The 16854-nt window shown below is 35.5% G+C and overlaps 2 protein-coding genes across 4 annotated transcripts; one reads left to right on the plus strand and one right to left on the minus strand.

Moving 5' to 3' along the window:
* Positions 1-682: 682 nt before the first annotated feature.
* Positions 683-13332, plus strand: Ranbp21 (exportin-5-like protein Ranbp21). Its single transcript, XM_081990189.1, is given in 20 exon segments — positions 683-809; positions 956-1263; positions 1320-1541; positions 3517-3706; positions 3761-3972; positions 3974-4207; positions 4260-4465; positions 4520-4681; positions 6059-6225; positions 6276-6434; positions 6488-6637; positions 6687-6947; positions 6999-7211; positions 9645-9835; positions 9893-10016; positions 10073-10345; positions 10401-10528; positions 10593-10760; positions 12527-12658; positions 12717-13332. Coding segments are annotated over 19 exon segments (3597 nt in total). The 5' UTR covers positions 683-809; positions 956-987; the 3' UTR covers positions 12846-13332.
* LOC145736009 (uncharacterized) lies at positions 13324-16753 on the minus strand. 3 transcript variants are annotated; one of them, XM_081990218.1, is made up of 5 exons: positions 16555-16753; positions 16241-16499; positions 16061-16181; positions 15066-15254; positions 13324-13483 (listed from the first exon to the last, which is right to left on the minus strand). In XM_081990218.1, the coding sequence occupies exons 1-5, from the start codon at positions 16626-16628 to the stop codon at positions 13347-13349; spliced, it is 780 nt and encodes a 259-aa protein (XP_081846344.1). In that variant the 5' UTR covers positions 16629-16753; the 3' UTR covers positions 13324-13346. The 3 variants fall into 3 exon arrangements, with proteins under 3 accessions (XP_081846344.1, XP_081846343.1, XP_081846345.1); XM_081990217.1 differs by lacking the exon at positions 13324-13483 and adding an exon at positions 13504-13694; XM_081990219.1 differs by lacking the exons at positions 13324-13483; positions 15066-15254 and adding exons at positions 15328-15533; positions 15589-15774 and having other exon boundaries at positions 16555-16744.
* Between the last annotated feature and the right edge of the window lie 101 nt (positions 16754-16854).

Genomic DNA, 16854 nt, shown 5'->3' on the forward strand with positions numbered 1-16854 from the left:
GACAAGTTTAACTGTAACTGACCTCAGTTTTCATATAGGTACCTATAATTGTTGTCCTGTGATTTTCAGTTTAAAGTTTCTTACAGTCAATTTGAAGCCTTTTGTAAAAATTAGAAATTGTTATATTATTATCCTAAGCGCCGGTACTTTCACCTCCTAATAAATTTTTTCTTAGGATAATTTCTGAATGAATTGGCCAATAGCAGTGTCGGATTTAACCGTTTCTATGGATATTATCTTCGGAATAAATTTATCCGAAGGTAATAAAAAGGAAGTAAATAAAAATATCTCAAATTTCGACAAAGATATGCTACTACTTTGTGGTACTTATGCAACCACGTATACAAAACTGAGCTGTTTTTTGCCAATCACAAGTTATACACACAAAGCTGAGAAGGCAAATGCTGCAATTGGTCACGTGATCTTTTATTAGAAAACTTGATTGCTTTCTTGTAGTCAATAGTCAATAGTACTTGCAATCTGAAGAATTGCTTCACAACTATCCTTAATAAAATGATATATTACTACAACTGATTAAACTAGCAGTCAGAAGTTAGCATGAATTTTTGGTTTAGATTTTAATTTGATAAGTTTTAAGTTTTAATTTTAACCAATCAGGAATTTTTATGTAGTTATAAGTGTGTTGTAGCACGACACTGGTTTGTCAAGTTACGTTACAACACCTGCCGCTAGTGTCGCTAGTGTACCTTGTAGCCGGCAACCGTCAAAACTTAATAGACATTTATCAAAATTGTTGCACATTTTCAACAAATATTTCGTCAAATAATGCTTTAAACAATTCGTTCTACGTAAGTTTGTGTTGACTACTTTATTACACTTTTCGAAACCCTGCTAAATACCAATTTTCATCAAACGGCTCGCTTGTCTTTGCCCAAACACAGCTATATTTTGCGCTTAGCCAACATGTGATATTACAATGTTTTGATTTTTTTAGGAGCCCCTTTATTGGAAAAGTGTAAGAAAAGCATGGCAGGCGCCGATGTCACGGCCCTGGCGGCCGACCTGGCTAGGGCTGTGGAACTTACAATGAGCCCCAATGCCTCTCAGGCTGACCGAATGAAAGCCTATCAAGCCTGCGAAAGCTTTAAAGAGACTTCTCCTCTATGTGCTGAAGCAGGGCTTTTCTTGGCTGCCAGCTCTCAAAACTCCCCAATCGCTAGACATTTTGGGCTACAACTCATGGAACATACTGTTAAATATAGGTGGACTCAAATTGGACAACCTGAAAAGATTTTTATTAAGGTTTGTCGCAGTTTGTACCACTCAACTGAGTGCTAAGGATTTTAAGTTGGTTGCAGGAAAACGCCATGAAGTTGTTAGCAGCTGGTGGTGTTAGTGAGGAACCTCATATGAAGGATGCTCTGAGTAGAGTGATTGTAGAAATGGTGAAAAGAGAGTGGCCTCAGCAGTGGCCAAGTTTACTGAATGAGTTATCTGATGCTTGTGCTTGTGGGGAAACTCAAACTGAACTAGTCTTATTTGTGTTTCTAAGACTTGTGGAGGATGTAGCTTTGCTTCAAGTGAGTATTTATTGCTTATTACATTTCTATTAATTCTGAAAGTTGCACAGTATTAATTAATATTCCTTTTTACATTAAGTTTATTGTAAATTACAATGTCACATTGCAGTGACCCAATAAAATACACTGAGTGTGTTTTTTATAAAAAGAAAATGAAAATGATTGTCTAAATTATGTAGGTTGAATTTCAGGTGAGAATGTACTTGATAAAAGTAAAAATTGCTGAATAGTACTGTATTTTGCAAATGAAGTTGCAAAGGGAGTTAAGAACAAAAAAACTCCACTTGAGCTGGATTATTTAGTTAATTTAGTGTGTCTGCTGAACAGTCTACATTTGGGTTTATTTTCCTGTTTAAAAACTGTTCTAGTGTTTTCTATAAATACAAGTTACAAATACACACAAATACGCACAAAAATACGCACAATTCAAAGTTACACATTGATGAAATGTCTTAAAAGTTTTTCCATATAAGGGTGCTTTCAAGATGCTTTTATGCATTTTACCCTGCAAGTTGCTTATATTATAACTGAGAATTTTGAATTTTCTTCTGGTTATACTAGAAGACCTACCCTATACTTTTGTCAAAAAATCAGGACCGTAACGGCAACAGAAAATTTGTGAAAAATTCCCAAAATCAGTTTTTATTTGAAGCTTAATCTTCAAGACTCTTTAAGTGTTTCACCCTGTAACTTGCTTATGCAGTGACTGAGAATTTTGAATTTTTCTTCTGGTTATACTACAAGACCTACCCTATACTTCTGTCAAAAAATCAGGACCGTAACGGCAACGGAAATTTGTGAAAAATTTCCAAAATCTGTTTTTATTTGAAGGTTAATCTTCAAGACTCTTTTAAGTGTTTCACCCTGTAACTTGCTTATGCAGTGACTGAGAATTTTGAATTTTCTTCTGGTTATACTAGAAGACCTGTTTAATACTTCTGTCAAAAAGTCAGGACTGTAACGGCAAAAGAAAATTTGTGAAAAATTACCAAAAGTCAGTTTTTATGTGTAAGTGAGCCTTCAAGATGCTTTTACGCATTTCACCCTGTAGCTTGTTTATGCAGTGACGGAAAAATATTCTGCTTATACTAGAAGACCTATTATATTTTTGTCAAATTTATTTATAAATTTTGGGGTTTGGTGATAAAATTACTGTGGTGTTTGACAGCTATTCCAGAAACAACTGTTGACTAAAATTTGATAAAAATACTACCTCGATGCCTGTCAAAATAATCGAGTTACAAGCTGTCAAAATTGCAGAATACAGGTGACTCAATTTAGTGACATTAGGGATTTCTGATAAAGTAACTGTGTTGTTTGACATCTATTTTAGAACCACTTTAGGGCATTTTAATGAGGAATCTCAGGGCTACAATTTAATATAAAAAAGTTCCTTGATACCTGTCAAAATAACCAAATAAACAAAGAATTTTTATTTGAAATAAATAAGTATTTTATTGCATTGGCAGTCATCTAAAAACTACACTTAAAAAATAGATTAAATTGGTAAAGTTTTATTAGAAACACCAAGGAAATGTATTACATTAATCCAAAACTGATAAGGTAATACTGATAAATTATCTTTTATCAAAAAATACTATTATTATACATATATCCAGATAATTGATTTGTTGTTGTCAAAACTATAATTAAATTACAATTATTTTGAACTATTATTTGGTCTTTATAACTGACAGCTGTGAACTTCTTCAGTCTTTTGGGAATCAAAACAAAATGTCATGTTTTTAAGTGGGAAAACCCTTTTTTAGCCTGCAGCTGGCAATTTTAATAAACTGAACAAAATAAACCTCATTGGTAATTTTAAGATGTTTTAATACTAAAGTCTGAGCTATATTCTAAAATTAGGCACTTTTCTAAAATAATGCTATTAGTTGACACAGTTGTGGAAGAAAAACAAATTGGTCTTACTCTGTTACTAGAATGATAACTCATATTAGTCATATTGATATTTTAGACTTTGGAATCAAATCAACGACGGAAAGACATTTATCACGCTCTAACAGCAAACATGTCGATCATTTTCGACTTTTTCTTACGCCTTATCGAGCTCCACGTCAACCAACTTAGATCATGCACAGACATCAATGGATCTAAAGCAACAGCTCATACAAGGGTTGTTCAAGTTGTCCTTTTGACGTTAACAGGTAAATTGTAATTGTGCAATTGCCCTGGATGTTTTTCACTTACATTGTACGCAGGGTTTGTGGAGTGGGTGTCCATGCAACATATCACAGCGCAAAACGGAAGGCTTTTACAAATTCTGTGCCTTTTGTTGAACGAGTCAGCGTTCCAGTACTCGGCCGCGGAATGTTTGTCGCAAATTGTGAATCGCAAAGGCAAAATCGAGGAAAGGAAACCGCTGATGATGTTATTCAACACTGAAGCGTTGCAGTGCATCGTTTCGGTAGCGAAAAAATCCGGGAAGTGTGATGGATGACCAGTTTTATTTGTTTAAAAAGAAGCTGGTGCAAGTTCTGGGGGGTTTAACCACTCAATTATGCACGGTGCTTTCTAAAGATCCCACTTACAGGCCGATTAATTTCTCTTTATTCCTTGAGGCCATTTTAGCTTACAGTGCTCATCCTAGTTTAGTTTTGGCACATTTGGCTAATCCTTTGTGGAACACTATGCTTAAACATGAACAGGTACTTGACTGGGGGTGGTTAGTAACTTTATATCGACTGGTTTAATGTGTAGGTATCACGTGATCCAGTTTTCCTGTCCTTCATACCACAATGGGTGCAGTGCACTGCCCCTAAAGTAATAAAATTTAATTACCCAATGGGCACAAACCCAAGTGATATAAGTGAGACTGTCGCCTATGCGAAATTAGATTTTGATAGTGAAGATGAGTTTTCTGCCTACTTTTATAGGTGTCGGTCAGATATTTTGGACTCATTTAGGTGAGTTTTTGATTGACTACTAATTTCACTATGCACAGATAAAGTATTTTACAGACAAGCAACAATTGTATCTTCTCTAGTTACTTTCAATTACGTGGAACAGTGGCTTTTAAAATGTTTATCGTTACCAAACAGTACTTGCGGATTAACATTTACAGATCCGTTTTATCAGGAATGGGAAGCTCTGGCTAATTTTATAGAAAGTGTTCTAAGCAGGTGAGTGTTGATTTTTTTAAGCACTAAATTTATTCTAAAACACGCTTAAAAAGTAAGAAAGTTAATTTGATATACAAGGGAGGGCCACTATAATGATAACGTCAAAAATTTCCCAATTTAAAACTCTAGACAAAAAACGGCTACGCCAAGGAGACGTTATCGTTTTTTAAACTTAAATGGCAGCTGAGATATCGCAAAGATTCGAATATGTCCAATTTCCATAAATCCTCTGTATATTCGAAACAAATGTGTAAGTTTCAAAAAACGAACTAGCGAAATGGGTTTTTCAACAGTATATTGGTATTTGATTGGTTGGTTATATTCTATGGCTTCTGCAGAGTTTAAACCAACATCCCGAGAATTGATTTAAATTACCAGAAACCTCTAGGGCCATTATGAAAATGTCAGAAACATTTAAATGCTACTGACAACCTTCTAAAAAGTGCCGGCAAGTTTCTACAAGTTTTCAAACCTTCCAAGAGTTGTTTTAAATTGTGAGGCCTCTAGGACCGTTTGAGTATTCCAAAAACCTCTAAATGCTATTGAGAAGTTTCTAAAAAGTTCCAGATTCCTCTACAACTGTCTTAAACTTTGCCACAACTTTTTTAAATTGCCAGAAGCTTCTAGGACCATTTTGAGTGTGCTAAAGACCTCTAAATGCCACTGTGAACTTCCTGAAAAGTTCCAGACTCTCTATAACTGTCTTAAGCTTTCCCAGAACTGTTTTAAATTGCAAGAGGCTTCTAGGCCCATTTTGAAAGTTTCATAGACTTCTAAATGCTATAAGTGTCTTAAATCTTCTTAGAGTTGTTTTAAATTGTCAGACCTCTAAAACCGTTTTCAATTTGTCAAAAATCTCTTACCGTTTGCGCTGTACCCCGTAAAACCAACGAAAAGTGGCCACTCTGTACGTTATAACCATACCGGACCAGTTATTTGCCGGTTTTGAGACGTCTGGCATCAATTGGGGAGGGCTTTAAGGTCCTAAATTACTACAAACTATCGAAATCAATAGCCTTCTGAAAATTAGACCCATAAGTTCCCTGGACTTCTTGACTAATTATACTTTTAAAGTAAAAAACTAGTTTATACTTAACTTTTGATAAAATAAAATAAATTTTGCCACAAATATGTCAAAAACTTTCAGATTTGTTTTTATATATGTGTTTAATATGAATAGTAAAGGAAATTGGATGTTTTATGATGATAATACCCAATGGCAGCCAACTAAACCTCAAAATGTACTGAAAATATACATTGTACAGTCCTCCATGCATTTATCTGCCCTTTATCACATTTCTGTCTTTTTGTACTCTTGTCTAAGTTTGAAAGTATGTGCTAATTGGTTGGGTGCGAGATACAAAAGACCATTTTTAGGGTATTGCAAGCTCCTGAAAGACCACCAATACCAACAGGCTTAAGATTACTACAAATGTGTCTGACATATCATCCTGCAGATCCTTTAATAATATCCACATTGTTAACATGTATATCGGCTTTGTTCGTGTTTCTGAGCATGTCTACAGGTCAGATGGCTCCTGCAGGTATAGAGCTTTTCTTACATCAGTGGAAATTATAGCAGGATTTGTTTTAGTTAATTCCGTGGGTGCTTCCGGAGCAGCTCTGTTGCCCCAAGTTCTCGAAAAGATTTTCGCCACTCTGGTTTACGTGCCTGAAGATCAGAAAAACGGGCTTAGGTCGAAAAACTTGAAGAATGTTAGGAAACACGCTGCTTCGTTGATCGTGAAAATAGGTTGGTTTCAGTAGCCATTTCGCTTTACCTGTTTTTAATTGGTTTTGTTTTAGGGAATAAGTATCCACTGCTTTTGCTGCCCGTTTTCGATCAAATTAAAGCCACCGTGGACAATTTGTCGCGACCTGACTCTCCCGCCAGACTTAGCAATATGGAAAAGGTTACTTTATTAGAGGCTTTGCTGTTGATTTCCAATCATTTTGGTATGTTTTTACTACACACTTTAAAAGTTTCACTGACTTTGCGATTTAGGTGATTATGAAAGGCAGTGTACATTTGCTGGTGAAATACTTCGAGAGGCCAACACTCAGTTTCTTGCCATAGTGAGCTCAGGAGCCCTGAAAGGGGCCGTTGAGTTTATTTCGTTTATCGGTTTGGATAAACCCCCAGTCTTGGAGAACGGGTCGGATATCTGCGGTCAGAACCGTAATAGCCTAATTTTCAGCGTAAATTTAGTATTGGGTGCCATCAAGCGTTGTTCGTGGCCTGATGATCCGGAAAGAGCGACTCGAGGTATGTACTTTTAACTAAATTTACAGGAAATTACAGAATCAGTAATTTTAGGGGGTTTTGTCGTTTCTTTAACCGAGTCTGGCAATCCAGTGTGTCGAAACCCAGCCGCTCCACACGTCGTTCCCTTATTACCTCACGTGCTGTCTCTAATCAAGGTTTTTAATGAAATGTTCACGCCTGAAGCTCAGCAACTCATACATGACAGTTATAAAGGCTGCTTAGCAATGCCTGAAACGGAAAAGAACATTTTATTGGGCATTGTCGGTAAGTACCTTTCAATTATTTCATACAGTTTGATGTCGTTTTTGGTTTATAAGTGTTCAGTGGTTTTTTTGACAGCTGTTAAAGTTGTCTTGTTATTTTGACTGTTGCGTCACATATCTTGTCTCATTTCATTAGGCGAAGATTGAATAGCCCCCTACCAAGTATTGTCAGTTCTTAAACTTTCCAAGAACTGTTTTAAATTATCAGATGCCTCTAGAATCGTTTTGAATGTACCAAAGACCTCAAAATGCTATTAAGAACCTTCTAAAAAGTTCCAGAAGCTTCTTCAAGTATCTTAAACCTTTCTAGAGGTGTTTTAAATTGTCAGTGACCATTTTGAATGTACCACATACCTTTAAATGCTACTGAAAACTTTCTGAAAAGTTCCAGAGCCCTCTACAACTATCTTAAACATTCCCAGAAGTGTTTTAAAGTGCCAGATGCCTCTAGGATCATTTTGAAAGTTCCATAGACCTTTAAATGCTATTAAAAACCTTCTAAAAAGTGCCTGAAGCTTCTGCAAGTGCCTCAAACCTTCCCAGAGTTGTTTTAAATTGCCAGAGGCTTCTAGGACCATTTTGAAAGTTACATAACCCTCTAAATGTTATTGATAATTTTCTAAAATGTGCCAGAAAGCTCTACAAGTATCTTAAACATTGTTGATTGGTTTTAATTTATGTGTTTAATATGAATAGTAAAGGAAATTGGAAGTTTTATGAAGATAGTACCCAGTGCCAGCCAACTAAACCGTAAAATGTACTGGAAATAAAAATTGTATAGTTCTCCATGCATTTATCTGCTTCTTTTCACCCTCATCGCATATGTCTCTTTTTACTTGACAGAGTTGTTTTAAATTGTCACGAGGCCTCTAGGGCTGTTTTGAATCTGCCAAAAACCTCTAAATGCTACTGAGAACTTTCTAAAAAGTGCCAGAAGCTTCTACAAGTGTCTTAAACTTTTCCAGAGTTGTTTTAAATTATCAGGACCGCTTTGAAAGTTACATAGACTTCTAAATGCTATTGAGAACCTTCTAAAGAGTGCCAGAAGTTGTCTTAAACATTCCCAGATCTGCTTTAAATTACTAGTGGCCTCTAGGATCGTTATGAATGTGCCAAAGACCTCTAAATGACACTGTAAACTTCCTGAAAAGTGCCAGAGCCCTCTACAACTGTCTTAAACATTGCAGGACTGTTTTAAAGTGCCAAAAGCCCTTAAATACGACTGAAAACCTCCTAAAAATTTCCAGAAGCTTCTGCAAGTATTCTAAACCTTCTAAGAATTCAATTGTTGATATACAGGGTGGTCCAGTTTTAAATGTCAATAATCCACTATCCGATAGTTTATCAAAAAATAAGTTGACATACATTATGACATTTTGCTGAAAAACGCTTCCTAAGGAAGAAACAGTCCTCCAAAATTTAGTTTAAAAATTCGTTTTTTTTGGTATAACTGTCCGTTGGAGCAATTTTGATTAAATTTTCATCAAGTACTTATGAAATTAATGCTCATTATGTGATGTGAATGACGTTTTGTCAAACTGGTTCAGTGGCGTAGATACAGGGAGATGGTGTTCATTTTCCCACTCTATTTTCTACGCTGACTGGATATTTCACAAAAATTACAGTTTTTTAATTTCCGTCTTCAATTTGGGACAGGAAAGGATGTATCTGCTGTAAAATTTTTATTCAAAATTCTTTTTACGAGATAACTCAGTTATTACGTTTTAAAACCCAAGAAAAGAGGGATATCCGGGCAGCAAAATATCATTTTATAAAAATAAATCTGCCAGAAGTGGATTCTCCTTCAAAAAATAAGTTGACATGTTTTTTCGTCATTTTATAAAAGACCCCATACTAAGAGACATACAGCCCTCTAAAATTCGGAAAAATCGTTGTTATTTGTTATAATCTCAGACCATTGAAAGTGAAAACCGATCAATTTTTTTTGTTCCAAATTTGGGCAAAATTGCTTCAAGGGTCTTACAGTTATGACAAAGAACCGATTTTTTTGAACTGAAATTTTGGACTGTATCTTTCTTAGGAACCATTTTTTACAAAAATGACATAATACATGTCAACTTATTTTTTGATGGGCTATCGAATGGTGAATTATTGACATTTAAAACTGGACCACCCTGTATAACCTTTCATTGGTTGGTCATGTACTATATCATTTATTGTAGCCTCTGCCTTAAATTATAACTTAAAACTACAATCATTTTAACATTCAACCCACTTCAAATTTAATCACCGACATACGTTTTCTGCTGGTGATTGTGACGCAACAGTCACTGGATGAATTATACACATTTATGGTCTGTAGCTGTAAAAATTGATAATTGTTCTGCTGAAATTCTTTAATTGAATAATTTTACAATTAAGATTTTCTTATTCTTAATTGCAATATGATAGATAACATTTTGACATTAATTAGGCCATAACAACGATAATGGTGATAATGGAACAGTGCAAACACCTTTGGAAAGAATGCAGTGGTACCTGACAGGACTCAATGAAAGTTGTTACCACATGCTAGGTTCTATGGGACCTTCGTTAGGCCGAGACTTGTACAATATATCCGATCTAGCTTTAGCATTTATAAATAGTGTACTATCTTGCTTACAAGTGAGTTTACCCATTGTCCCAAATGCATATTATGCAAATTGACTTGTGAAATTTCAGTATATTCCTGATCACAGACTGAGACCCATTATACGGGTTTTTCTAAAGTCTTTCATATACTCATGCCCGGCGCCTCACTACGAGATCGTGGTACTGCCGGTTTTAGGCCACGTCACACCGTTATGTGCGTATTTAAAATTTTCTGTGTGACCGTACTTATGTAACTGTAAATGCAAATAGATTTAAATAAACTGCAAAGCAACTGGCAGAAAGTGCTCGAGTTCCGGAATAGGGAAGTCCAAGAAGATGACGCAGACACCCAAGAAGTGTTGGAAGACTATTTGACCAGAGCAATGACTCGGGAATATTTGGATTTGCTGAAAGTGGCTTTGGTTGGCGGTAGTTTGACACCCGAACCCAGTTCGGAAACTATGGAAACAGAGGAGTTGAGTAACTCTCCCACTCCTCCTTCCACCAGGTCAAACTTAACAGCCGAGGTTATTTCCGATCTAGGTAGGTTTCAGCTGTACCAGATCATTGACGTTCGTTAAGACTGAGTTGCTTGTAGGCTTAATACTATTACGGAACGAAAAAACGTGCCAACCGATTGTGTTGGCAGTTTTAGGAGCTTTGAGTTGGATTGACAGCACCGCATCGTTGAAAGCCACTCAGTTAACTGGACCTATAGTACGTCAAGTAAGTTTCAATGTTACGCACATGGGAAAACTGATAATTTAATAATTTGTCATGTGACTTGTAGTTGACAATTGACGCTTCATTGACGGGGGAAATGGCCACTCACATTATGGCCGCCGTGTTAAACGCATTGATTCTACACGGTCAACATGAGGCTAATCAAGGATCGTTGCTTAGTTTGGGTGCTCAAGTTTATGAGTTGCTCAGGCCGTCGTTTGTTGAAGTTTTTGCGGTGAGTTTATCTTTAATTTGCTGTTACATTTAAAGAATATTTTATTGTACTGTAATTTTTTTGTAAAGAGTGAAATAAGCATTGATATTCACGTCTCTACATATCACAAATGACAATTACCATCATACTCGTATGCTATGAAGAACCTAATAGCCATTTCAGGCATATTTAACTTTTTTTACACATTTTCTCACAGTAACTTAATACCTAATTAACCTAAGAATTTTATTATAATATAAAACTACAACACTACTTTAGGGTAGACAGATTAGAGATTTTTTTTTATTTGGGGATATTTGTTCCGAGGGATTTCTCCTGGCGGGATAATATTTACCAAGGGACTAACTAGAAAAACCACTCCTTTTGAGATATTTTAATGATGAACGCACTAGACCTTCAACATCTGTGGAAGAGAGTATACTAAAGTTTCGTGTTTAACTTTGGCGTGCACAACAGTGTTCTAGGACAGTTTTCTCAGTTATGTTAGGGTTTTCTCCATAAAAACTTTGTCTTGACAAAAAAAAACAGAAGTTTTGGGCTACATTTTGATGTTTTAACGAACCTCTTTGCTGTCACAGGGACGAAGTTAGTACAGTTCCACTGTTGTAATTCATGTGAAATATCTCGGTTATTTGTAATTTTTGAAATAAAATTGTATTCAGGTAAAAGAAAGCCAAAATCAGGTGCTACATTTTGACGTTTGAACGAACCTTCTAGCTGTCATAGTAACCAAGTTAGAAGCTGTCAAATTGTGACACTTGCAATATTTCTAGTTACACTACAGTGTAACTAGACTTATCTTATTTCATTAGACGAATATAGAATAAAAATGTGTGTTTTATAATATCATACTACCAGCTGTTGTCAGTTTGACGGTTCAACTAATGTCAGATTATTTTGACGTTGTTATCAGTTTCAGAATAAACAGTGTAAGTCGTTTTGAATATGTCAATGACTTCTAAATGCTACTAAAAAAAGTTCCAGAGCCTTTTACACCTGTTTTGAACTTTCCCAGAACTGTTTTAAATTGACAGAAACTTCTAGGACCATTTTGAAGTTCCATAGACCTCTAAATGTTATTGAGATTCTTCTAAAAAGCGTCACAGGCCTCTACAAGTGTCTTAAACCTTCCAAGAGTTGTTTTAAATTGACAGAAACTTCTAGAACCATTTTAAAGTTCCATAGACCTCTAAATGCTATTGAAAACCGTCTAAAAAGTGCCAGAGGCCTCTATAAGTGTCTTAAGCGTTCCCAGAATTGTTTTAAAATGCCAGAAGCCTCTAGGACCATTTTGAAAGTTTAAGAGACCTCTAAATGCCATTGAGCCCTCTACAACTGTCTGAAACTTTCCCAGAATTGTTTTAAATTACCAAAGTCCTCTAGGACCATTTTGTATGTGCCAAAAACACTGTATTTTATGTAAAATACCTCGGTTATTTGTAATTTTTTAAATAAAATTGTATCCATGTATTAGAAGGACAAAAATTACAAGCTACATTTTGACGTTTGAACGAATCTTTTAATAAGGCATAGTAACCAAGTTAGACCGTGTCAAATAAGGACACCTGTTATCTTAAAACAGAAGAAAAGAGATTATTGCATTGTGTGGATAGACGTTGAGTAATAACAACACCAAATATAATAATTTCTGAATTTCAAAGATTTTTTTCTAAAACTCTAACTCTGATTTTACTACTATTTCACATAAGACCTCGTAGGGCTGATACTAATTGGAAAAACATGAAAGTATTTTTTTTTTCTTACAGGTAATGCAACAAATACCGGGCGTAAATCTGTCAGATTTACAAAAACTAGACGAACGAATTTCCGGAAGCACCAGCAAGGGCAATCGCGTGGAAAAAGTGAAAAAGGATTTGTTCAAAAAATTAACCGGAAGTGTATGTAAAACTATTTTAAGCTTGACACCGTGATATTCTAATAACTTTCTCTCAACAGTTAATCGGAAAAAGTATGGGACAACTATTTAAAAAAGAGGTAAAAATCAATAATTTACCTCAAATACCCATTCCCAAAAAGGACCATAAGGACGTCACTCCTGATCTGCGTGGCATTTACGGCAGTTAGTAATCATTCTTTGATTGTCGAGAGAAATTAGTTTGTTTATTTTTCAAATTATTTATTGTTACAAAAAAGGGATTGTTCTGTTTGAGTTCCATGTGCGGTATACGTTAGATTCGAGCTCAGAAGAAGAAAGATAATTAAATATCTTCAACACGCTTTGAAGAAGCCACCGTTCGGCATTCCTATAAATATTGTCAATAAAACTAATTTATATTTCTTACTACTCAAATGCTAGTGTACAAGGATTGCAAGTGATTGTTGTATGATTTTTATATATTTTTAGGATTTGCTAATTAAAATCCTATTCGAATTATTATAGGATATTACTTCGATTTCTGTTACTTACAACCCCAATCAGAAGTAGGAAATTTATCAAATATACTGGACTGCATTTTTTTGTATATACTTATGACTACTCTCATTCAGTGTAAATTGAATATTTTTTTGTTTGGCTTTAATAATTTAATAAAAAATCATAAATAATTGACAATCCGGGCTTTTAATCTACTTTTTCCTCAAAGGTTGCCTATAAATCATTCGACCCCACGTGTCGATAACTTTATCAACCTTCACCCCCGTTTGATTACTTTTACAACCACTTGAATTGTCTTTAAACGGGTTCCACGCTGTAATTCCTCTTCCTGGAATAAAATAATCAATGCAAGGTTAATTCAGGTGACATTTATTTAAATTGTTATTTTTTGACATTGCGGTTTGTGGTCGATTTTAACCAAAACGTGCTGCGGTTTTGTGGTTTTGTCATTATCAAACTTGCGGATTTTCCTATGGTACTTTGATAGGTTGTGAGAGGATTGTGTGGTGCTTTTAAACTGGATAAAGTTGCCGAACTGTCTATATCAAAAAAGTGTGGCGTTTTAGGGGTGGTACGTGCAATTTAAAGCTGAACCAAATGCCGGTTTAAAAATTTCGATTTTCCGAATACTTACGAATTAATCCAAAAAAAACTGATTCTTTGATTTTTTAAAATTTATTTATAACTTTATTTGGAGAGATATCCCTAAACCAGAAGCGTCTTTTCGTCGCCACTTTTTTCTAGCTACACACGATTTTGGTTTCAAATTGGCCGTGCGACGTTTTGTCATGCGGCAGGCATCATCAAGTTTCTTTTTCTTATAGACGCCATATTGGATTTTTAGACCACAAAATAATGTATTTTATTCTGATTTCAATGTGTGTGTCTTTAACTACATTAATTAGTTCAGGTTAATATAGTAGAAATGTGACATGAAGTGTCCATGTCTTGAAAACTGCCAAAAAAACCTAATTACAAGGTAAGTGACAAAATGGCGGCAGTTACAGCAAAACAGACACCAAATTCGTGTTCTTTATGCCAAAATTAGGTTAACTGGCCACCTTGACACGTCTAAATTCAATATGGGGGCGGTCAGTATAGTAGGCCAAGAAAACCCGTTATTTGGACAAAATTTTAGTGCATTTTTCCAAATAATCGCGAATAACTTGATTATTTGAAACATTTCGGATAGACGCATCAGATAGCTGATGAATGGAGCTATCACGTGACGTTGAACGGGCACTGCAAAGTTGCTCCGTTTGGCCGCTAGAGAGCGTCAAACTTGATTACCTTTTTTTGAACATTATTCGAAATATCTCGAAAACGGTTTGAGCCCTAGTAAAAAGCTCTAATTACCAGGTAAGTGACAAAATGGCAGCAGTTACAGCAAAACGGACACAAGATTCGAGTTCTTCACGTCAAAATTACGAAAAATGACCACCTTGACAATCTAACGTACACTTTTAGCATTAAGTATATAAAATAAATAAAATTTTAAAAAACTGGACTTTATGAAGCAAATCATAATTTGTCATGCATCACTCAAATCCGATTTGGCGTCTAAAAATCTAATATGTCGGCCATAAGAAAAAGGAAAGTTGATGATGACTCCAGAAAGACGTAACGTCGGCCGACAAATAAACTGTCACCGTATAGCTGATAAAAAGTGGTCTAAAAGCTTTTTAAATAACTTAAAAAATAAATAAAAACAAAAAATCTAATTTTCAGTTTTTCTTGGATATCTTATTCGTAAGTACTCGGAAAATTGAAATTTTAAAACGGCATTTGTTCAGCTATAAATTGCCCCACTTTGCCCCAATTTAAACTTTCTCGAATTTGAATTACCCTGTATACATATAGAACAGATTTCTTATATTGAAATAATAAATTCAATGAGTTTCCTTCCTTACCACAGTATTTTCCAGGCTGGCGCTCTGAAGGCATGCTGTTACTTTGGAACTGCTTAGTAATGGTACTAATCCTTAAAGCTTTATTTTTTCGAGGTGGTTTGCAGCAATGAGGCTTTTGCGGACATTCAGGCCTTTTCATGAAATTTTTGCTTCTTATCATTTGCATTGGAGTTCCGTACGGTAATTCCTCTGCAAATTACAGTTGCGAATGTAATACTGTCCATTTAAAGAGTTATTATTAGTAGGATATCAAACTCCCAAAAACATGTACTGTATATGTATTTATTCTCCCATATATAGAGAGTATGTACAAACAAAAGAGCACCTAAACACCATATATAACTCATTTGTGTTTGCCAGGAACCAATATTTTGTCTCGTATAATCAACTGTCCTAAACGTGAAATTGCGTCCTGGTACTCTGTAGCTCCGGGAGTTAAGCCTGATAACGTCCCCTTAGAACTTCCAACTAAAAAGATGTTCAAATTAATCTAAATTGCACTAATAAAAAGCGAATAACATACCACAGTAAGAGGCTTCCTTAGCCTTGTGAATGCCACCACAAGGTTGTCCTTTGTGGCCCGTTATTTTGGACCTGGTGTAGATTTTACAGGTGTCACCTGGTAGAGTAACAGGCTCTGGACAGGGTGAGAGCCCTTCCACTCCAGCCGCCCTCAGAAGTTCATCGTAAGGCCCTGAAGGATACTCACCTGAAATTTTAGAGCAGTGAAAGTGTTTTTAGGTCGTGGTTGTATTGGTTTACCGTAGTTAATTACAACACAACAGATTTCACTTAAAACTGACAACTTTGAAAAAAAACAGTCTGATGAACTCTCTTATGATGAATTATCAGATTTGAATCCTTTTTATTGGAATTACTATGTTAAGGCGAATTAATGGAAGTGCGTACGTTTTCACATTTTTTTGTTAATTTCTTGAAGTGAATTAGTCTTAATTAGCGCATATATCACGCTTTCAAACCAAGTTTGTACTTACTTTTTTTACAAAAATCCACCTGATATGTAGTACTCAACCGATCCCTGTTGATTCTGGCCAACAAATCATCAGGAGGTGCATTTCTCAGACACTCATAAATAAATGGATACTTTTCTTGAAGCTGAACAATGCAAATTAAACGATAAACCTCAATCATCAAACATCAATTAAACCAAAAACCTTAGCTAAGAACACGTTAGGTTGATTGAATCTGGCAATTTGCGACTCTGGGGCTGCGCCCACTTTTGCCGGGTAAATTTTCGGGTCTAACAAGGGCCCCATCGGCCCTAATCGACTCCAGGCTTGCTCCTCGTACGCTTGAGGACCTAAAAGGGGCCGATTCTGTTGCCTGTATGGGTCACCCATAGCATGGCATTCGCATACTGGAGGTTGACCAGGACTGCGAAATTGGGGTTGATATAGTCGTTCAGGATGGGGTCTGTTATAAGAAGGAAATATTAGTAAATCCAGGGAAATTTATATACCAGTCCTACCGGATTCCTAAAGTTTTCACGTAAGGCCATAAGTAATCTTTCCTGTAGGTTGTTACGAATTGGTCCATCACCATGATGGTGTTTTTTTTTTAGTAAAAGGTACTCACAAAGAATTTTAAAGCAAAAAAATGTGGATAATTTAGTTCATAAAGATTTTGTCAACTGTGACATATATTTTTTTGGTTTAGTTTGAATGACAGATCTGGAGAAGATAAAGCCAGGAGGAATCGAAAAATAACAAAACAGCAATGGCGTAAATGCACAGTGGTATATAGGTTTGTGATTGGTCAAGAAAAGCAG

This window comes from Ips typographus, linkage group LG11 (genome assembly GCF_016097725.1).
Source record: "Ips typographus isolate SLU linkage group LG11, UJ_Ityp_2.0, whole genome shotgun sequence".
NCBI classification, from domain to species: domain Eukaryota; kingdom Metazoa; phylum Arthropoda; class Insecta; order Coleoptera; family Curculionidae; genus Ips; species Ips typographus.

Excerpts from the sequence above, each read along its gene's own strand:
- LOC145736009 (XM_081990217.1), bottom strand. The coding sequence starts at position 16,628 with ATGGTGATGGACCAATTCGTAACAACCTACAGGAAAGATTACTTATGG. Across the intron at positions 16,500-16,554 it reads GTGAAAACTTTAGGAATCCG|ACCCCATCCTGAACGACTAT; the intron begins GTAGGACTGGTA and ends TTCTTATAACAG. Across the intron at positions 16,182-16,240 it reads CTAACGTGTTCTTAGCTAAG|CTTCAAGAAAAGTATCCATT; the intron begins GTTTTTGGTTTA and ends TGCATTGTTCAG.